We start from the raw sequence: 18,186 nt of genomic DNA on the forward strand, positions 1-18,186 counted from the left end.
TGCCCCCCCCCCATTTCCAGACATGTTGCTACCATAGTAATAGAATAAGTCACATGGATGAAGGGTACGGCATAGGGGAATATTGTCAGTGCTACTATAATAGCATCATGGGGTGACAGATGGTGGCTACACTTGGGGTGATCACAGCATAATGTTTAGAGAAGCTGAATCAGTAGATCGTACACCTGAAACATATAGCATGGTGTGTCAACATGTTTATATAATGAAAAAAAGGAAGACAAAGCCTTTGTGGTTCAGTCATGGTGGCCGGGTTCCTGCATGTGCGCCCACATCCAGAATTAGCAGATGACACTGGTCATCTGCACTGAAATACTGCCCTAGTATGCGAGGTACCCAGAGATTCTGAAAGGACTTTCTCACTTTCTATTCTTACCTCTATCCTGGTTTTTCCTAAAGTTGAGAACCGAATATCCTTTCAAAATCTTGTTAAAATGAAAAGGGATAACGGATTCCAAATAATAAACAACCAGGCCATAAAACTGAACTTTATTTGACTTTTAAAAAGAAATTGAAAAGTGATACAAACGGTATTATGCAATGTAAAATTGTTAATTTCTCCTGAACTTTGCTTTCACTAATATGGTGGAGCATAGTTCCGTTTTTCAACATTTACTAAGTCGGGGAGGGAGGGAATAACTTCTCTGGAAAATGTTAGGGAGGCACTGACAGCATATCAAACTAATACCAATATTCCTAAGAACTTACATTACTCTCCTAAATTGCTACAGCTCTTTGGTTTCATTTGGTAGGCCATGAATTGCATCATGAGCCTGACAAATTTTTGAACATCTCAGGTATGATGTGACTGCTTCAAATGAGAGCTTTTACACCAGTCCATCAGTTTTGAAATAAATACAGCAGTTCACTGTTCCAGCAATTTCTAACTCCCCTCCTTGCCAGGTAATCCTTCCGCACTTGGGCCAGGAGGTTAGCTCACCTAACTCGGCATATATCACATTACCAGCGTTAGGATCCACTTTCCAATGACACAAACTCAAAAGCAAAATATTAAGACAGCGTTTCAGGAGAAACGTTTTTAAGTATTAACTGCCATCAGAAAACTTAGCAGTTTCTATTTTATCATCTGGAACATTCCCTCTAAAGAATATTCTAATTAAGGGCTTTGAGAGAGACATTTGCATCTCTAGACCATCAGACAGCCTCTTGTGAAGAGATACTGTGTTAACTCAGAAAGAGTAGTCCAACAAAGTTGTGCCTCGGGAAAAATGTCAGGTGAGTTGAATCCCGGTTAACTTTGTGACCGATTCCAGGATAACTGGAAACATCTTTCCTAAAGAAAATGAGAATTTTTGTTAAATAACGGGGCCTGGAAAAGATGGAGACAGTGAGGAGTCAGTTAAGTCAATTACTTGACTCCCAATTAGGTTCCCATTTGTGAAAATGAGTCCTTTTTAAGAAAGGAGTAGACCCTAAGAAGGCTGCCTAAAAAGAACTAAGTTACTTTGTTTAAAGGAACCATCATCAGTCATACATTTGGTCAATGCAACTTTCCTTACCCCAACAAACACTACATCGCCCTATCACAGATGACTGTGCAGGCCCACAATTCTATTAAAAGGGTCTTAGGGTGACTGGGCCTGCAATAGGTCACGGGACTTCTGAAACTGCACATAGATGGCACAACATTTTCCCTTGGAAAGCATATTTATTTGGGGTGACCTCACAACTGGTGGAGAGAGAGGGTGCTGAAGGGCCCTGGAGCCCGTCCCTGGCACCATTTACAGCCCCCCCGCCCACCTGTGCATTTGCCTAGCGCCCTAATGCCCTGTCAGTGCCATCTTCACTCAGCTGCGTAGGCTTGGGCCCAAAGGAGCTGTTAGTGGCCCTGACAGAAACCCCTCTAGTAACTAGCCTCGCAGGTCCCCCCACTCCTCAGACTTCCCTCCACTCTGTCCTGGCCCCATGTGACCAGCCCTCCCCTCTCCCACTCCACACACTTTCCAGCACTTCTCAAGCTTTCCAAATTGACCCCAGTTGCTGAGGAAAGCAGGCAAAGATGTCAGGGCAAAACTTCCGTGACTCTCGTAACAAAATGGTTTGAAGTCTCCTGGTTTATCTTAAAAATTCATGCAAATTTGTCACCCTACTCCATAATACGTTTGTTTTAATATAAAACATTTCAAGTAACCCAATGGTTAAATGAGTTTCCTCCCTTTAAAAGAGCATCAAGTAAAGATTCCTGGAATCCACCTGTGGCTCCCAATGCCCCGGGGACCCCACCTCTAAAGGGAGAGGCACGGGCATTCAGACGCTAGTGTCTAATCTTGCTCGCTAGTGTCTAATCTTGGGCATTCAGACGCTAGTGTCTAATCTTGCTCGCTAGTGTCTAATCTTGCTCGTGGCCTGACCCTCCCCATCCTTAACGTGCCTGTAGGGACGCCTGCATGGCTCAGTCGGTTAAGTGTGGGCCTTTGGCCCAGGTCATGATCCCCGAGGTGCTGCGGTTAAGCCCCACGTTATCTTCCCGCCTGCTTCTCCCTCTCCTCCCTGCATGTGCTCTTTCTCGCTACTTCTGTCCCTGTCTGTCTATCCCGGTCTCAAATAAAATCTAAAAAACCAAAAGAAAAAAAAAAAACACACAAAACAAGAAAAGTGTCCTATAGTTTCCCACAATGGCGCCATTGTGGGAAGGAGGTCAAGAGGGGGGAAATTGGGACAGGGGACCTGGGGCAAAAAATCCCATCTTTCCAAAAAATTCCATCATTTTAATTGTTAAATAATTCAGATGTGCTTTATCCCAATTTTTTCGATCAGTGAGCTGCCACGAAGGGTCTCTCTTCTCACCCCCATTCCACCCATATTTTGCTACTCGGCTTCACAGCTCCTGGCAGCTACGTAGTTTACTATTCATGGTAAGAAAAATCGAATCCAAGTGTCAAGTTTATTACCTCGTTCTTTCTCTTCCAATTATATTCTCTCTGGGTCATTCGAAGACCAGTGTTGACTGAAACAGTCCAAATACATGCATCAGACAGAAAAACTAAGTTAGGGGCTTAAGAGTAAAGGTAGCGGAAGGCTATTCTGAAATATCAATTGCTTTCTCCCAGTAGGTCTCCTCTTTCCCTTCTCCCTTTCATATGGGCTCTTTAGCATCTTTCCTCAGAGAGGTTTGTTATTAGCCTCCCAAGAGCCCCAGTCAAGGGCTGGCACACTCAAATAAGAACAGGCAGGTCACACAGATAAGGCAGCAAGCTGTATCTAAGACAAGAGGGCAGGGTGTGGACTGTGGCCAACTGCACAGCATGTTTTCCCCCTATGTTCAGCTCCACATGTTGGCACATATAGGAACAAGCACCGAGTGCCGGCATGCTTTGAGTTTTTCAAGAAAAGCTCAAAATCTGGATTTTTTTCTTGCATTTGAAATGTTTAAATGTTCCTACTTTGCAACTTACTTTAAAATTTGCAGACAAAGCATGTAGGTGGATCAAACACACCCAGTGCACTGGCTGAATCCAGTCCTTGAGCCTACCATGTGTGACTTGTGCCCCAAATTCACTGGGGAATACAGAGTGATATAGGACCATCCATCTAAAACTGGTAGATTGCAGGGAGCCTGAAGAAGGAGTGAGGCCTACAGGCCCAGGACCAGTGGGGACCTGTGTCCTGCTTCCTGGCAGTGCTAAGATCTCTGACTCAGCAGCCCGCAGGGTGCCCCAATGGGCTTGACACTAGGCCCTGAGCTCCAAGTCCTGCCATAGACCCCGGTGCCCCAAGAGAGCAGTGTGACTGGAGTCAGGATTCTTTCAGTGTTCACCGGCTTGAAGAGAACACCTGAAGCAGAGGGAGCTCCCCCAAATCAGATGCTGCACATGACCCCAGAACAGAGCCTAGAGAGTGAGCTGCAGCAATGTCTGAGGTTGAATTTGCTTTTCTTGGGGAGAAGGGGAATTAATTATTGAATGTCTTTCCTCTTCACAAGGGCAGAGACCTAGTTTGGCCTGTTTCCCATCTAGCACTGGGCATGGAGCCCAGCACCCCGTGCGGCTGCATTTTATAAGAATTGTGCAAATGAGGGCGCCTGGGTGGCTCAGTGGGTTAAGCCGCTGCCTTTGGCTCAGATCATGATCTCGGGGTCCTGGGATTGAGTTCCGCATCGGGCTCTCTGCTCAGCGGGGAGCCTGCTTCCCCCTCTCTCTCTCCCTGCCTCTCTGCCTACTTGTGATCTCTCTCTGTCAAATAAATAAACAAAGTCTTTAAAAAAAAAAAAAAAGGAATTGTGCAAATGAGAAATGATATATAAAATGTCACTTTCTGCACACAATTTAAAATCATGTAAACCCAACGCCCCCTACCCCTGGAATTAACAATTCATGGAGAATTGCATGACATCTAAGTTGGCCAGTCACATGAATTGGAAATGCCAGGATGCTGCCCATTGGAGAAGCATGCTAAGGCTGACTGTTTTTGAGCTAGGGCACTTGGGGAGAAGACAACGCAGCTTGGTAGAGCAAGGGTACTGAGCATGAAATGAAAGAAGGGAATGCGTGTTCTCTAGAGCAAGTCCTTCCTACCTCATCCTCTCGGTAAGATGTGTCGTGGGGCACTAAGACACATTTAGAGACTGTCATTACTGAGTAACTATCAAAGTGCCCCTCGGGCAAGACAATATTCAAAGAGCACAGGTGGGGTTCCATATTCCCTTTGGTTGTTGGGATCACACCAGCTCTCCACACCAGGGCCCACTGTGGGAGGGTCTCTGCCCTCCCTGTTCTTGCTCTGCACTTTGTGATTCCAGCCTGCTGGACCAGGACAGGGTACAACAGAGATGCTCCTCTCTACCAGCACAAGTGTGAAGGAAGGGATGTGAGAGAGAAAGGAGCCACCTGGATTTTAGGGTCTGGAAGACGCTGGTGGATGGCATCCCAGAAGCAATATGGTAGCCAGCGTGTGCCCAAGCATGGGGACTGACAACAAACCTACACTGTACCTTCAAGTCATTTTCTTAGCATTAAGAGAATGTTGCATGGTTTTCCCATCAATAACGGGCTGCCCCTTACCCATGACTTTGGAGTCAGTATTTTTGGCAGGCTCGAACGCTTGCACAACCAGCAGCTTGCTTAAATCGGAAGTTCCCTGAACCTAAAAGGGAAAATTTGACATCAGTCAGAAGAGCACCCTTTGATGGCGAAGCTGCCTCATTCCCAATGTTTTCAAACAATGTAAGAAATGAGCTGGAACCCAGAACTGGGCTTCCAGCCTAAGATCTTCATCTTTCTCATTTCAATCCCCTTGAATGTTGTTTCAAGAAGTCTTGGACCAGAAAATTACCTTTTGCATCTGTATAGACTTCAGAAAGGAACCTTCTCCACCTTACTTGTAACCAGACCGGACATTCCCAATTTGGAAAAGAGGGAATTCCCCAAATCCACAAGCTTACTCCCACCCCTGCACTGATGTTCAAGCCTTCCCAGGCAGGAGGACTGTCTTCTTTTTTAGAACTTTCACTCTGTGTCTCTCGCTGACATCTGCCTCCAGGAAGGCACATGGGTTACCAGTAACAATTAGAACTCTCATCTCTAGAGAGCAGATACCGTCTCCCCGGACTCTCACCAGAACCTTACCAGACGCCTGCTGTTGTTGGCCTCATCGCACTAATGAGCAACGGAGGGTCAGAAGGCAGCTAGCCTCTGCTCACACACCGGTGGGCACAGGCGTCAGCTTTTAACCCAAGTAGGCCTGACTGCAAGCACTGTGTCTTAAACCAAACTGTGAGCATTGCTCCTGCTGTTCCCGGCCTCGCCCCCACCCCTAGCTTCAAAGCTAAAGAGATTTTCATTTTCTACTAGAAAAGCATTTAGATTTACCGTCATCCTCTGAATTACTGGGAGATACAAAGACAGGAAGGCCACAAAAGGGACAAATGCACCCCTGTTCCCCAGGAGGCACGGCCCCACTCCAAGGCAAAAGGCTTGGCAAGCAGAGGGCAGGTGGATTCTGGGCCCCTGAGCCCCCTGCGTCTCACTGCTATGTCGGGCACACACTGCTTAATGGTACTGAAGCCCTGGGCATGTGTTGACTGTTTCATTAAAGGGGCTGGGAACTGCGGGGTCCTTCCTGGTTACATTTCTTTTTAAGGTGGTCAGTTGAGTTTTCAAGTCACTTATGGGGCACCATGGAAAGCAAATGACTCTTTAGAAATAACTGTCCTTACCTGCTCACAGGTTTTAGGCAAAATGCAAGGTGCAAGATATGGTACCTCTGTCTTAGTATCAATGACACTGCCATACACAACAATGACGAATTTCATGGTTATATTATCAACAGTCATTTCATTATAGCTGGATAAAGTCTCCACGTATGCCAGATTGAAAGCCACACACTTCTGAAAGTCCAAGTCCTACAATAAAATTATATTTTTTTTCTATAAATCATGCAAATGACCCATGGAATCAAGAAGGCAGCACATTCACTGATTGAGCTGAGTTCTTTGCAGGTGTCAAAAGGCATTTAGACCCTAGGACCAACAGACAGAATATATTTAGAGTTCAGAATGATCTCAGACAAGATTATGAACTCAAGAGGTTTTTTGTTGCTTCTCCTAGTGGCCCTGGTTATGGATGTGCAGCCTGATTTCCAGGTTTGCTGGAGCTCTCAGTCAGCGTTCGCAGGTGGTCAGCCATGCCTTGTGGATTTGGTTTTACCTGCCAGTAAACAAACACCCCACTGGGCAAGTGAGCAAACAATAGCAAAAAGCCAAAACCAAACAAAGCAACACGCTTTGAGTCATACTTCAAAGCTCAGAATAACAGTCTTCAGAGGAGGGAGGAAGCGGTTATGCATGGGTTGAATTGTGTCCACCCCCACCCCAAAATTCATATGTTGATATTCTGAGCCCGGGTACATTAGAATGTGACTTTATTTGGAAATAGGGTCATTGCAGATGAAATTGTTTAAGTGAAGATGAGGTCATACCAGAGTAGGGTAGGCAAATATTCTAATATGACTTTAGTCCTTGTAAAAACGGGAAGAGGTGCCCAGGTGGCTCAGTCGGTTAAGCACCTGACTCTTGATTTCAGCTCAGGTCATGATCTTTGGGTCAGGAGATTGAGTCCCGTGTGGGGCTCCAAGTTCAGTGGGCAGTTGGCTTCCCGTCTGTGCCCCTCCTCTGCTTGTGCTCTAGTGTGGTCTCTCGCTCTCAAATAAATAAATAGGGGAGATTTGGGGGCACCTGGCTGGGTCAATCGGTAGAGCACAGGACCCTTGATCTCAGGGTCATGAGTTCAAGTCCCACACTGGGCACAGAGCTTCTTTAAAAATGGGGAAGTGGGGCGCCTGTTTGGCTCAGTGGGTTAAGCCTCTGCCTTCAGCTCAGGTCATGATCTCAGGGTCCTGGGATTGAGCCCTGCATCGGGCTCTCTGCTCAGGAGGGAACCTGCTTCTCTGTTTCTCTCTCTGCCTGCCTCTCTGCCTACTTGTGATCACTGTCTGTCAAATAAATAAATAAAATCCTTAAAAAATAAAAACAAAAACGGGGAAGTGAGGGTTGCCTGGGTAGCTCAATCAGTTAAGCATCTGCCTTCAGCTCAGGTCATGATCCCGGAGTCCTGAGATAGAGTCCTGCATCAGACTCCGTGCTCAGCAGGGAGCCTGCTTCTCCCTCTGCCTGCTGCTCCCCTGCTTGTGTTCTCTCTCTTGCCTTTCTCCCTGACAAATAAGTCAATAAAATCTTTCAAAACAAGGTGGGGGAGAGATTTGGACACAGACACACATACAGGGAGAACTCTGTGTGGGATGAAAACAGTCATCTGCAAGTCGAGGAAGTGGCCTGGACCAGAGTCCCTCCTTCACTGCTCTTAGTGGGAACCAACCCTGCTGACCACTTGATTTCTTGCCTCAAGAATTATGAGACAATATGTTTCTTTTTTTTTTTTTTAAGATTTTATTTATTTATTTGACAGACAGATCACAAGTAGGCAGAGAGGGAGGCAGAGAGAGAGAGGGAGAAGCAGACTCCCACTGAGCAGAGAGCCTGATGCGGGGCTCAATCCCAAGACCCTGAGATCATGACCTGAGCTGAAGGCAGAGGCTTTAACCCACTGAGCCACCCAGGCACCCTGAGACAATACATTTCTGTGGTTTAAGCCACAACTAAGGTTGTGGTACTCTGTTCCAGCAGCTCCAGCAAAGAGTACAGGTGCTTAGAGGTCAGTCCTGTGGTAGGAATCTCCTGGATAGTGCCCTCACTCTGAAAATCTCCATGCACAGCTATAGGGCATGGCCCTCGGACCTGGGTCTTTAAAGGGGCAAAGTGAACACAACTGCTGAGAACACCAGCTCAGCTGTGCATGAAAAGCACAAGTTAACTAAAAATACCTAAAATTTTGGAAGGAGAAAAATCTAAAAAAAGAAAAAAAAAGCTATTTTGATTTTTAAATGCATGTAAATTTTGAGTTATGTGGTTTAGAGGAAGGGTTGCAGTATAAGCTAATCAGTGGTTCTAATCCCCTTTTTTAATTGGCTAAATTAAAAAATTAAATTTTTTAAGTCTTAATTGGCTACTTCTTTGATGGGAAAGACTAGAAGGAAATAAGCCAAAGTGTTAAATAGAGATTCTCTATCTGCCTTGAGCTCAGGTCATGATCTCAGGGTCCTGGGACTGAGTCCAGGGTCAGGCTCCCTGCTCAGTGGGGAACCTGCTTCTCTCTCTCCTGCCCCTACCCCCACCAGTGTGCATGTGCACTTTCTCTCCTTCTCTCTTGAAGAAATAAAATCTTTTTTAAAAATGAAAGGGCATTCACCTTACTACTGAGTCAAATCTGACTCCATAAGTTTTGACCTGTTGGTCCTAATTCTCTCCCCAGGAGTTTCTCACTACACTCATACTAGACATACTGAGTGTATCCTACTTCTCAGAAAGAGGCGAAGCAAAGAAAAGAATCTAAATCTTTCACCGTTCTGCTAAAATTTTTCTGAAAATTACTGCCACGTAGTGAAAGAAACACGACTTCCTCAGTACAACATGCGTTTTTTAAGACAATGTTTTTAGAGAGGTTTTAGGTTCACAGCAAAAGTGAGAGGAAGGTACAGAGGTTTCCCGTAGATTCCATCCCCCACTCGTGCAGAGCCTCTCCCATTATCAGCATGGTGCTCTACTTACTGCAGGTGATGAGCCTATAGTGATGCGTCACAATCACCCAAAGCCCATAGCTTATTTAGGATTTACTCTTGGTGTTATCAATTTTATGCGTAGATGTGTAATGACGTGTATCCATTGTTACAGCATGACGCAGAGCGGTTTCACCGTCTGAAAGTCCTCTGTGCTCCCTCTTCATTCCTTCTGCCCCAACCACTGTCTTTTTATTTTGTCCATAGTTTTGCCTTTCCCAGATGCCCTATTGTTGGAATCCTACAGGAGCCTTTTCAGATTGGCTTCTTTCATTTCAGAATATCCACTTAAGTTTTTTTTTTTTTTCATGTCTTTTCCTGGCTTGACAGTTCATTTCTTTTTATCCCTGAATCGTATTCCATTGTCTAGATGGGCCACAGCTTATTTATCCATTTGTCTACTAGAGGACATCTTTGTTGGCAGTTTCCAAGTTTTGGCAATTCTGAATAAAACCGCTAGAATATCTGTGCCCAGATTTTGGCATGAACATTAAGTTTTCAACTTTTTTTTTTTTTTAAAAGATTGTATTTATTTATTTGAGAGAGGGAAACAGCACAAGCAGGGTAAGGGAGGGGATGAGGGAGACGCAGACAGCCCGACCAGGGGTCAGTCCCAGGACCCTGAGATCATGACCTGAATGGAAGGTAGATGCTTAACCACTTAACCGATTGAGCCACCCAGGCGCCCCAAGATTTCAACTTCTTCGGATACATCTCAAGGATACGGATTACTGGATTATATGTGGTAAGAGTATGTTCAGTTTTCTAAGAAACCTCCAAACTTTCTGAAGTGGCTGCACCATTTTGCATTCCTACTAGCAATGAATGAGAGCTCTGGCTGCTTTACATCCTCACCAGTATTTGCGGTTGTCAGTGTTCCAACTGTTGGCTGTTCCAACAGGTGCGTAATGGGATCACACGTTACATTTTTCTGAAGACATGTGACTGTAGAAGATGTTTATTTGCCATCTATGTATCTCTTTTTTTTTTTTTTTAAGATTTTATTTATTTATTTGACAGAGATCACAAGTAGGCAGAGAGGCAGGCAAAGAGAGGGGAGGAAGCAGGCTCCCTGCTGAGCAGAGAGCCCGATGTGGGGCTCGATCCCAGGATCCTGGGATCATGACCTGAGCCGAAGGCAGAGGCCTTAACCCACCAAGCCACCCAGGCACCCCTTTTTGCCATCTATGTATCTTCTTTGGTGAGATGTCTGTTAAGATCTTTGGGCATCTGGGTGGCTCAGTGGGAGGCTCAGGTCATGATCCCAGGATCCTGGGATTGAGCCCCACATGGGGCTCTCTGCTCAGCAGGGAGTCTGCTTCCTCCTCTCTCTCTGCCTGCCTCCCTGACTACTTGCAATCTGTGTCTGTCAAAAAAAATAAATAAAATCTTTGGAAAAAAAAAAAAAAAGATCTTTGCCCCCCCCTTTTTAGTTTAAATGCATTTTATTTTTAGACAACCTATATGACACGTTTTTGTTTCTGTTTTTGTTTTCTTAAAAACAATGCCTCTGCCCCAAATAAGTCATGGTCAAAATAAATGAAGAGCTCAAGATGACATTAGTCCCATTTGTCTAAGTCCTGGCGTTCTATGGGTGAAGGGCAGCCGTCAGTTATGACAAGGTGATATACCCAAAGTAACAGCCAACATTTTTTCATTTCTGAACCAACCTTAAAGAAAATAATTATTTGGGGTCACAGCAGATTCCAGTAAAGAACTAGTCATTTATGAAACTAGTGCGGACATGCTTGATTAATTCTGCAGCCCCTGTCATAAAAGGATTTATTCTTTCTGGCTTCTCTTCTTCAAGTTTGCCTTTGACTGATTTCAGGCCATCATTGATGTACTTCTTGTAGGCTTCTTCTGTGAAGCTGGTTTCCTGCAAGTGATGGTTCATGACATTATCAACAACGATGGCTGTGCTTTCAGCACCTTCACCCTCTGGGCCTTCGGCAGAGGCATTTCCACTGATGAGCAAGTCATCCGTGGTACCCTCTGTCCTGCTGGCCATCTTCTCCTCCATCTCCACGCACAGTCCGTCCCTGATCTCCCGAATCTTGTAGATGTTGGAGAACATCTCATCATGGTTGATGAATTTCCAGTAGATGATCATGAAGATGGCTGGAGAGAGGTATCAGGGGCACTAGCTCAGTAGTAGTCGGGAGCTCTGAGAGAGCTCCACGCAGCTGAAAGGGCACTTGCGGGTGGGGCAGGTGGAATCCTGACTCATTTTTTAATTGGGTGGTTTGTTTCCCTATTGTTAAGTTTTAAGAGCTCTTTGTATATTTTGGATAACAGTCCTTTACCATATGTGTATTTTGCAAATAAGGTCTCCTACTCTGTGACTTGTCTCCTCATTCTCTTGAGACATGCTAATTTTTTAACCCAACATTCATATCCAATCTCTCTATGCAATGAATATTGTTGAACTCCAGGTCTGTTACTTCCCCAGTTCCTAACTTATAATAGGGGCTCAAATAATTATTAAATAGATACAAATATGGATGGTAAATTATGCCAACCTAAGAACAGACTTGAGCTACTAATTTTTAGAAAGTTCATAAAAGAGTCTAAGTTTCCCCAATAAAGATTTTGAAAAGGCACAGGCTTTATATTAATTTGGTAGAGTAGACTATAATAATAAACACATCCCCAGTCAGTCCTCACTCAAGTCGTGGAAACAGCCAAAATGCATCCAGCCCAAAGAGGAAACTCAGTTGCCATCTACCTGGGCCTACACAAATCTCATAATCTCATAAATGCCTCATAATCCTGGGGATTTTGAGCTTGAAAGCAAAAGTCATTATGTTTCTGCATATTAGTGAAAAGGGACCTTTATATCCTCTGGAAACCTGCTATTCCTCTTGTATTTCCTACTGACAGAATTTAGAGCTGTGGTCCTCATCATTGGATACACATTGAAAACATCCAGGGGGCTTCTTTTAAAAATGTCAAAGCCCTAGGGGCACCCAAGTGGCTCAGTTGTTAAGCAGCTGCCTTTGGCTCAGGTCATGATCCTGGAGTCCTGGTATACTGAGTGCTGGGATCAAGTCCAGGAATCAATCCCCACATCAGGCTCCGTGCTTGGTGGGGAGTCTGCTTCTCCCTCTCCCTCTGCCCCTCCCCCTGCTCATGTTCTTTCTCTTTCTCTCTCTCTCAAATAAATAAATAAATCTTTTTTTTTTTTTTAAGTGCCAAAACCCACACACACACACACACGCAAAATGACAATGAAAAAAACACCAAACTTCATCAACTCGTTCTGATTAACGCTAATTTGGTTCCCGGGAATCTACTTATTTAATATTTGCTGAATTTACTCCTTTTTAAAAAAAATATGACTTCAGGTAGCCTGGAAAATTAGCTGTGGCAAGAAGATTGATCTGCAAGAAGTCAGGACGAGAGTGGTTAAAATTCTAGAATCCCATCTTATTTTATTTTATTTTATTTAAGTACGCTCTACACCCAATATGGGGCTTAAACCCACAAACCCAAGATTAAGACTCACACACTCTTCTGAGCAAGCCAGGTGCCCATACAATCTCATTTTAAATGTCAGACACAGCCTTTCTTTTTATGTCTCAAAAATATGAAATGAATTTTATAAAAAGTAAATAAAAGTTCATTCATACATGAATCATTTAACTTACCTCATCACTGAGACTTGATTCAAAATACTGATAGGCAATACCAAGCGCAAGCTTTAGCCATATTTTATATTCCAAGGATGGCCAGAAGACATCAAAACCTTCATACAAATCCTCCAGGGAGATAAAGCAAGCCTAAAACCACAAGATATCAAACAACAAACTTGATTCAGAGATGAATTACAAGGTCACCAGAAAATAAGTGCCTGTTAAGATTTAGTTCGCCCCTCTTACCGTTAGATCTAGTTCAATTCTGATACTCCACCATTTAATAAAAGCATTGCATTATGGAGAAATTGTTTTAATAAAATTTACAGTTCAAATAAAGTGTATACTTAGCAATAGCCAGTAAATTTATAGCAGTCAATAGCTATGATACAGGACAAGCTATGATTCACAAACTAAGCCACATAAACTTATTTTTATTGCCACAGTAGGTGAAGTAGGCTTGAAAGGGGACTTTAGCTGCCTCCGTTTTGACCTCAGACTTTCTAGTTGGGTTTTGCTTTCCAGCTTGTCTCTTGGCTTGGGCAGAAGATCCTGAGGGGTGGCGCCTGGGTGGCTCAGTGGGTTAAAGCCTCTGCCTTCAGCTCAGGTCATGATCTCAGGGTCCTGGGATCGAGCCCCACATCAGGGTCTCTGCTCAGCGGGGAGCCTGCTTCCTCCTCTCTCTCTCTCTGCGCCTGCCTCTCTGCCTACTTGTGATCTGTCTGTCAAATAAAGAAATAAAATAAAATAAAAAGAGGAAGACCTTGAGGGCAAAGCATCCCTGGACGGAAAGGACACTATCTCTGTGAACAGTGAGGACTGCCCTAAGCCAGCAAGACCCTGCCAGTGACTCCACGATAGTGAGCTCCTTGACCTTCGCTGCCTACCTGCACATGTACCCACCTTTGCCCCACATTTTCCTTACTTCCTAAACCTGGAAGTATTTTCAGCACGTTGGACAGTCTTCGAGTTTCTCACTTGCTGTGTTCCCAGCGTTGACATCACTGAAATAAATTTCCTGTCCTGTTTCACCACCACTAGTGTCTCTGCCACTGGATTGTGTCAGGCGAGTGGCCAGACCTGGTCTGTTGGGAAGCCCCAGAGCCAGTGCTCTCAGACCCCTGTGCGCCAGCCACATTTCCAGAGGTCAACTTCCCTGAATAAGGAAGACTGCTCCTCCAGAATTTAAGCTACATGAACTTCAATTACTTCAGTTCAGCCTTGTGAATCAATTATGCCTCCTGTCCTCTTCTGGAAATGAAACGGTATGAAATTGACAAAGCGACATTGCCCTCTGTCCCACGCACCCCTAAGACTCTGCACCCCGCTTGATGGCATGTAACAGTCCCCAAAGCTGGAGAATTCCTTGTAAGCAGCAACTCTGGCTCATTTCTGTTTGAATCCCCCACATGTCGTGGGATATCGGGCCACTTATTTGGTGAATAGATAACTTCTTACTTAAGCCAGTGAGAAGTGGAAGAAAGGGCATTTAAAAACAAGTGTTCTTTAAAAACACTGCTCCCAGAACACGGTGGTCCTTCACTGGGTGTCTATCCGTGCCAGGATCTTCACTTAGAAATTTCCCTCATCTTCATATTGCCCAAAGTTAGACATTCTCTCTTTTAATAAACAAGGACATTAAGACACAAAGAGGTTAAAATAGCTCTCTAGGTCCCACTGCCAAGACGTTCAGACACCGAATCTTTGCTCAACTTCACAATAGCTGGCTGGGCGGATTGCGTAAGATATCAGAACCCAGGGGAAGAAAAGATTGCTGGCATTCATTATGTACTTCAGAAAGAATTAACTAATAGCCCACAATACAGACAGAACCAGGTTCTTACCTGTAAAATAGTTTCACAGATGACGGTGTATTCAATTTCACGCTTAAGCAGACAGCTCAGCTCTCCAATTATGTCCCCACTGGTACAGTATTCTGTGAACATGGTTTTGGACCCTCTATCAGACCTTAGGCTACTGTCTATTCCGAAGGTAGGAGGCAAACTATGCAACTGCAAAAGGGAAATGCAAAATTAAAAATCCTTGATCAAATCGTGGGAGCTCCCACTGTTTGCTGCAATTACTAACGATGGAGGGAAAAGATTCTTTATGAAGGCCTTCAGGTGTGAAAAAGGTATTAAAGCTTCCCCCAAAAGTCACGGTTTCTTTCACATTTCAACTCTCCAAGGGAAGGATTGTTTCCAATCTTCATCTTTATAGATGACCCCATTTACAACACTTCTACTTACTCGTACCTTCCTTCTATAAAAATCCCACCAAAAGTACTGATTGCAGTCTGCAACCAATGCAGCCATCCACTCTGAGTCTATTAGTTGGGGTTTTAGAATACAGGTGAGGTTAGGTGGGGGTGCGGTCAGTAGCCGACGACCAAGTAGGAATTCTTGAGATGTTTTTGGTGCAAAATGGTGGTTTTATTAAAGCACAGGGACAGGACCGGTGGGCAGAAAGAGAAGCTGCCTGGGGCTGTGCGGGGTGACTGATAATAAACTGTCGGGTTGGAGGGGTAAGGAAAAGGAAGACTTCAAAAGGGTTTTCATATGTTAAAGAAGACTCACTGGATTACTTGCCATTGTCAAGTTAAAGTTGTTTTTCCCTCACAAGGCATTATGATTCATCCCAATATTAAGATAAGTCTGGAGCTTCTACTCTGCCCGCCTCAAGTATTTGTCAATGAGCTGCAGGTTTTAAGGACATTTAATTGTATCTAATTTCCTTCGGGAAGCTAGGCTATTGATAGAAATGCTTTATTCTTGTAGATTGCTAAAATATTTGTAAACTGAGGGAGACTCAGGTCTTGCAGCATTATGATCTCTATCAGTTAACTATTTGTTTTTCCTTTCCTTAGCTTTAGGGCAGTCAGAAGTGCATGAGGAATGTCACATATGTCCCATGGGGGAGGGTTGTGGGGTGTCAGCTTCTGCTTTGTCCTCAACTTGCCTTCTGATCCCTCATCATTATTAGAAATTTTTAATCATAATGGGCCAGTGTTGGGGGTGGAAGAAGACCTTTGATTTTATGGATGCAGAAATCAGGTGCCATAAATTAATACGCCAGCCATGATTTCCATCAACTTTGTCACCCTTTAAAATGCTTAAGAAAAGGGGCACCTGGGTAGCTCAGTGGTTAAGCATCTGCCTTGGGCTCAGGTCACCATCCCAGGGCCCTGGGATCCAGCCCCATGTTGAGCCCCACATTGGGCTCCCTGCTCAGCGGGAGGCCTGCTTCTCCCTCTCCTGCTCCCCCTGTTTGTGTTCCCTCTCTCACTGTGTCTCTCTCTGTCAAATAAATAAATTAAAATCTTTAAAAATAAATAAATAAATAAAATCCTCTAAAATAATTTCCATGGTGGTGAGCGGGGCACCTGGCTGGCTCAGTCCATAGAGCCTGTAACTCTTGATCTCGGGGTCCTGAGTTTGAGCCCCATGTTGGTGGTAAAGATTACAAAAATAATAATTCCCATGGGCCATCAACAGAAAAAGTTTCCAGGGTGAATAAAGTATGACTGAATCACTTCAGGAAAGGAAGATAGGCAAGGATGGGGAAATAAGAATGCTATCAGATTTCAGGAGGAAGCTGCTGGAATCAACCAGAAGGATTACAGAATTTTTCAGAAAGTTTAGCTGTAAACATCTAGGAGGAAGGCTATTGTTCAGGACACAAGAAACAGGGAACAAAGGGTCACTGAAGAAGTTGCTGTGAAACTGCCCCCTGCCAAGTGATTACCCTTGAGATATTTAGAGGCATTCACGCTTCCCAAGGGCTTTGACATTTTTCTAATTTGATTTTGAATGCAGTTCAAAGACTGTGAGTAATGAACAATGTCTCTGCTTTTTACAAACGAAGAAAAGAAGATAATATCTACCAGCAGAAGTTAAAGAAGTCCTTCCAAGATTCCTATCTCTTTGTTATTCAAACATTAATCTAGGTGTCCTGTGGGAAGGGACTTTGCAGATGCAATGAAGGTCATTCATCAACAGACTTTGGAGACCGCTCAGGATAATCTTGGTGGGCCCAAGGAATTAGTCACAAGAGCCCTCAAAGGCAGAAAAGGAAGTAGAGTCGATCAGAGAGAGGGGGCATCAAGAGAGGGATTGGGGGGCACCTGGGTGGCTCAGTGGGTTAAGCCACTGCCTTCGGCTCAGGTCATGATCTCAGGGTCCTGGGATCGAGTCCCACATCGGGCTCTCTGCTCAGCGGGGAGCCTGCTTCCTCCTCTCTCTCTCTCTGCCTGCCTCTCTGCCTACTTGTGATCTCTCTCTGTCAAATAAATAAATAAATAAAAATCTTTAAAAAAAAAAAAAAAAAAAAAAAGAGAGGGATTGGCAGTACTTCCGGCTCTGGGATGGCGCCGCCTGCAGGGATGGACCAGCGGACGGTTGGTCTGATTCTCGATGCTTGGCGTGAAATAAAGCTTTGCTTGACCTTCTCTTTGTATCAGTCTCGCTCCTTTAATCACGGACCCATTATTGGGGTACCCATTTTTGGGGAGACCTAACAGTCACCAAAAGCCTCCTTTTGTTTAAGTAAAGGTTGTAATTTTAGTCCTTATTCTATTTGACCTGGGTAAGGATCTGACATTGCAGTCTATCCCCTCATTCTTTTTTTTTTTTTTTTAAGATTTTATTTATTTGACAGAGAGGGATCACAAGTAGGCAGAGAGAGAGAGAGAAGCAGGCTCCCTGCTGAGCAGAGAGCCCAATACGGGACTCGATCCTAGGACCCTGGGAGCTGGAGATAGGTCCAAGCTGACAGCCTACAAAGAAGCAGGGACGTCAGTCCTATAGCCATACGGAACTAGATTCTATCAACAACCTCAAAGAATCTGGCAATGGGTTCTGCCCTCGGAGCTTCCAGAAGGGAATGCTACCCTGCCAACCCTCTGTTATTGGCCTTGTGAGACTCAAGGAGAGAAACCAGGACTGCTGAACTAAGAACTCTGAGAAACTAGCCACTCTAAGCCACTAGATGTATGCTGCGTTGCACGGCATCAGTTGAATACCAACATGACATCTTCAGCCGAATACTGTTGGACTTACTCCTTAAGAAGAATTAACTAGGTCAGTCATTGCAGGAAGATTCCCCAAAGGGAAATGTATGTTGCAGCTTCTAAAAGTTAGAGTTGACATATCTAAAAAATACGAGTAGCGGTGTATTTTTGTTTTGATTCTAAAGGGAGCATAGCACAAGGATTCTACTGGAAGCAGCATAAAATAATGTCTAAGTACATGGATACTGAGGCCAACTCCATGGGTTCAAAGCCCTTCTTGACCTTTTACTCTGTGCCCTTGGGAGACAAGTGAATTAATTTGTCTGTGCACCAGTTTGCCCATGTGAAAAATAAGGCTATTATAAGGATTAAATGTCGTAATATATTGCCGTTTGA

General features: G+C 44.4%; 2 protein-coding genes across 4 annotated transcripts in view; both read right to left on the bottom strand.

The window, feature by feature from the left end:
• Nucleotides 1-493: 493 nt before the first annotated feature.
• SLC9C2 (solute carrier family 9 member C2 (putative)) overlaps nt 494-18,186 on the bottom strand; it is a 102,756-nt gene continuing 85,063 nt past the window's right edge. For all 3 annotated transcript variants that reach the window (XM_045069570.1, XM_004761927.3, XM_045069569.1), the window contains 6 exons: nt 14,627-14,794; nt 12,798-12,929; nt 6,194-6,379; nt 5,040-5,121; nt 2,931-2,986; nt 494-1,312 (listed from right to left, as the gene is read on the bottom strand). In XM_045069570.1, the coding sequence (XP_044925505.1) occupies nt 1,271-1,312; nt 2,931-2,986; nt 5,040-5,121; nt 6,194-6,379; nt 12,798-12,929; nt 14,627-14,794 (666 nt within the window). In that variant the 3' untranslated portion in view covers nt 494-1,270. The remainder of the gene's footprint in view (nt 1,313-2,930; nt 2,987-5,039; nt 5,122-6,193; nt 6,380-12,797; nt 12,930-14,626; nt 14,795-18,186) is intronic.
• LOC106006743 (translationally-controlled tumor protein-like) lies at nt 10,865-11,260 on the bottom strand. Its single transcript, XM_045069571.1, has one exon. It carries the CDS (start codon nt 11,258-11,260, stop codon nt 10,865-10,867), a length of 396 nt encoding a protein of 131 aa, XP_044925506.1.

The sequence above is a fragment of the Mustela putorius genome, unplaced genomic scaffold (genome assembly GCF_011764305.1).
Source record: "Mustela putorius furo isolate JIRA1106 unplaced genomic scaffold, ASM1176430v1.1 tig00003942_pilon_pilon_pilon, whole genome shotgun sequence".
NCBI lineage: Eukaryota > Metazoa > Chordata > Mammalia > Carnivora > Mustelidae > Mustela > Mustela putorius.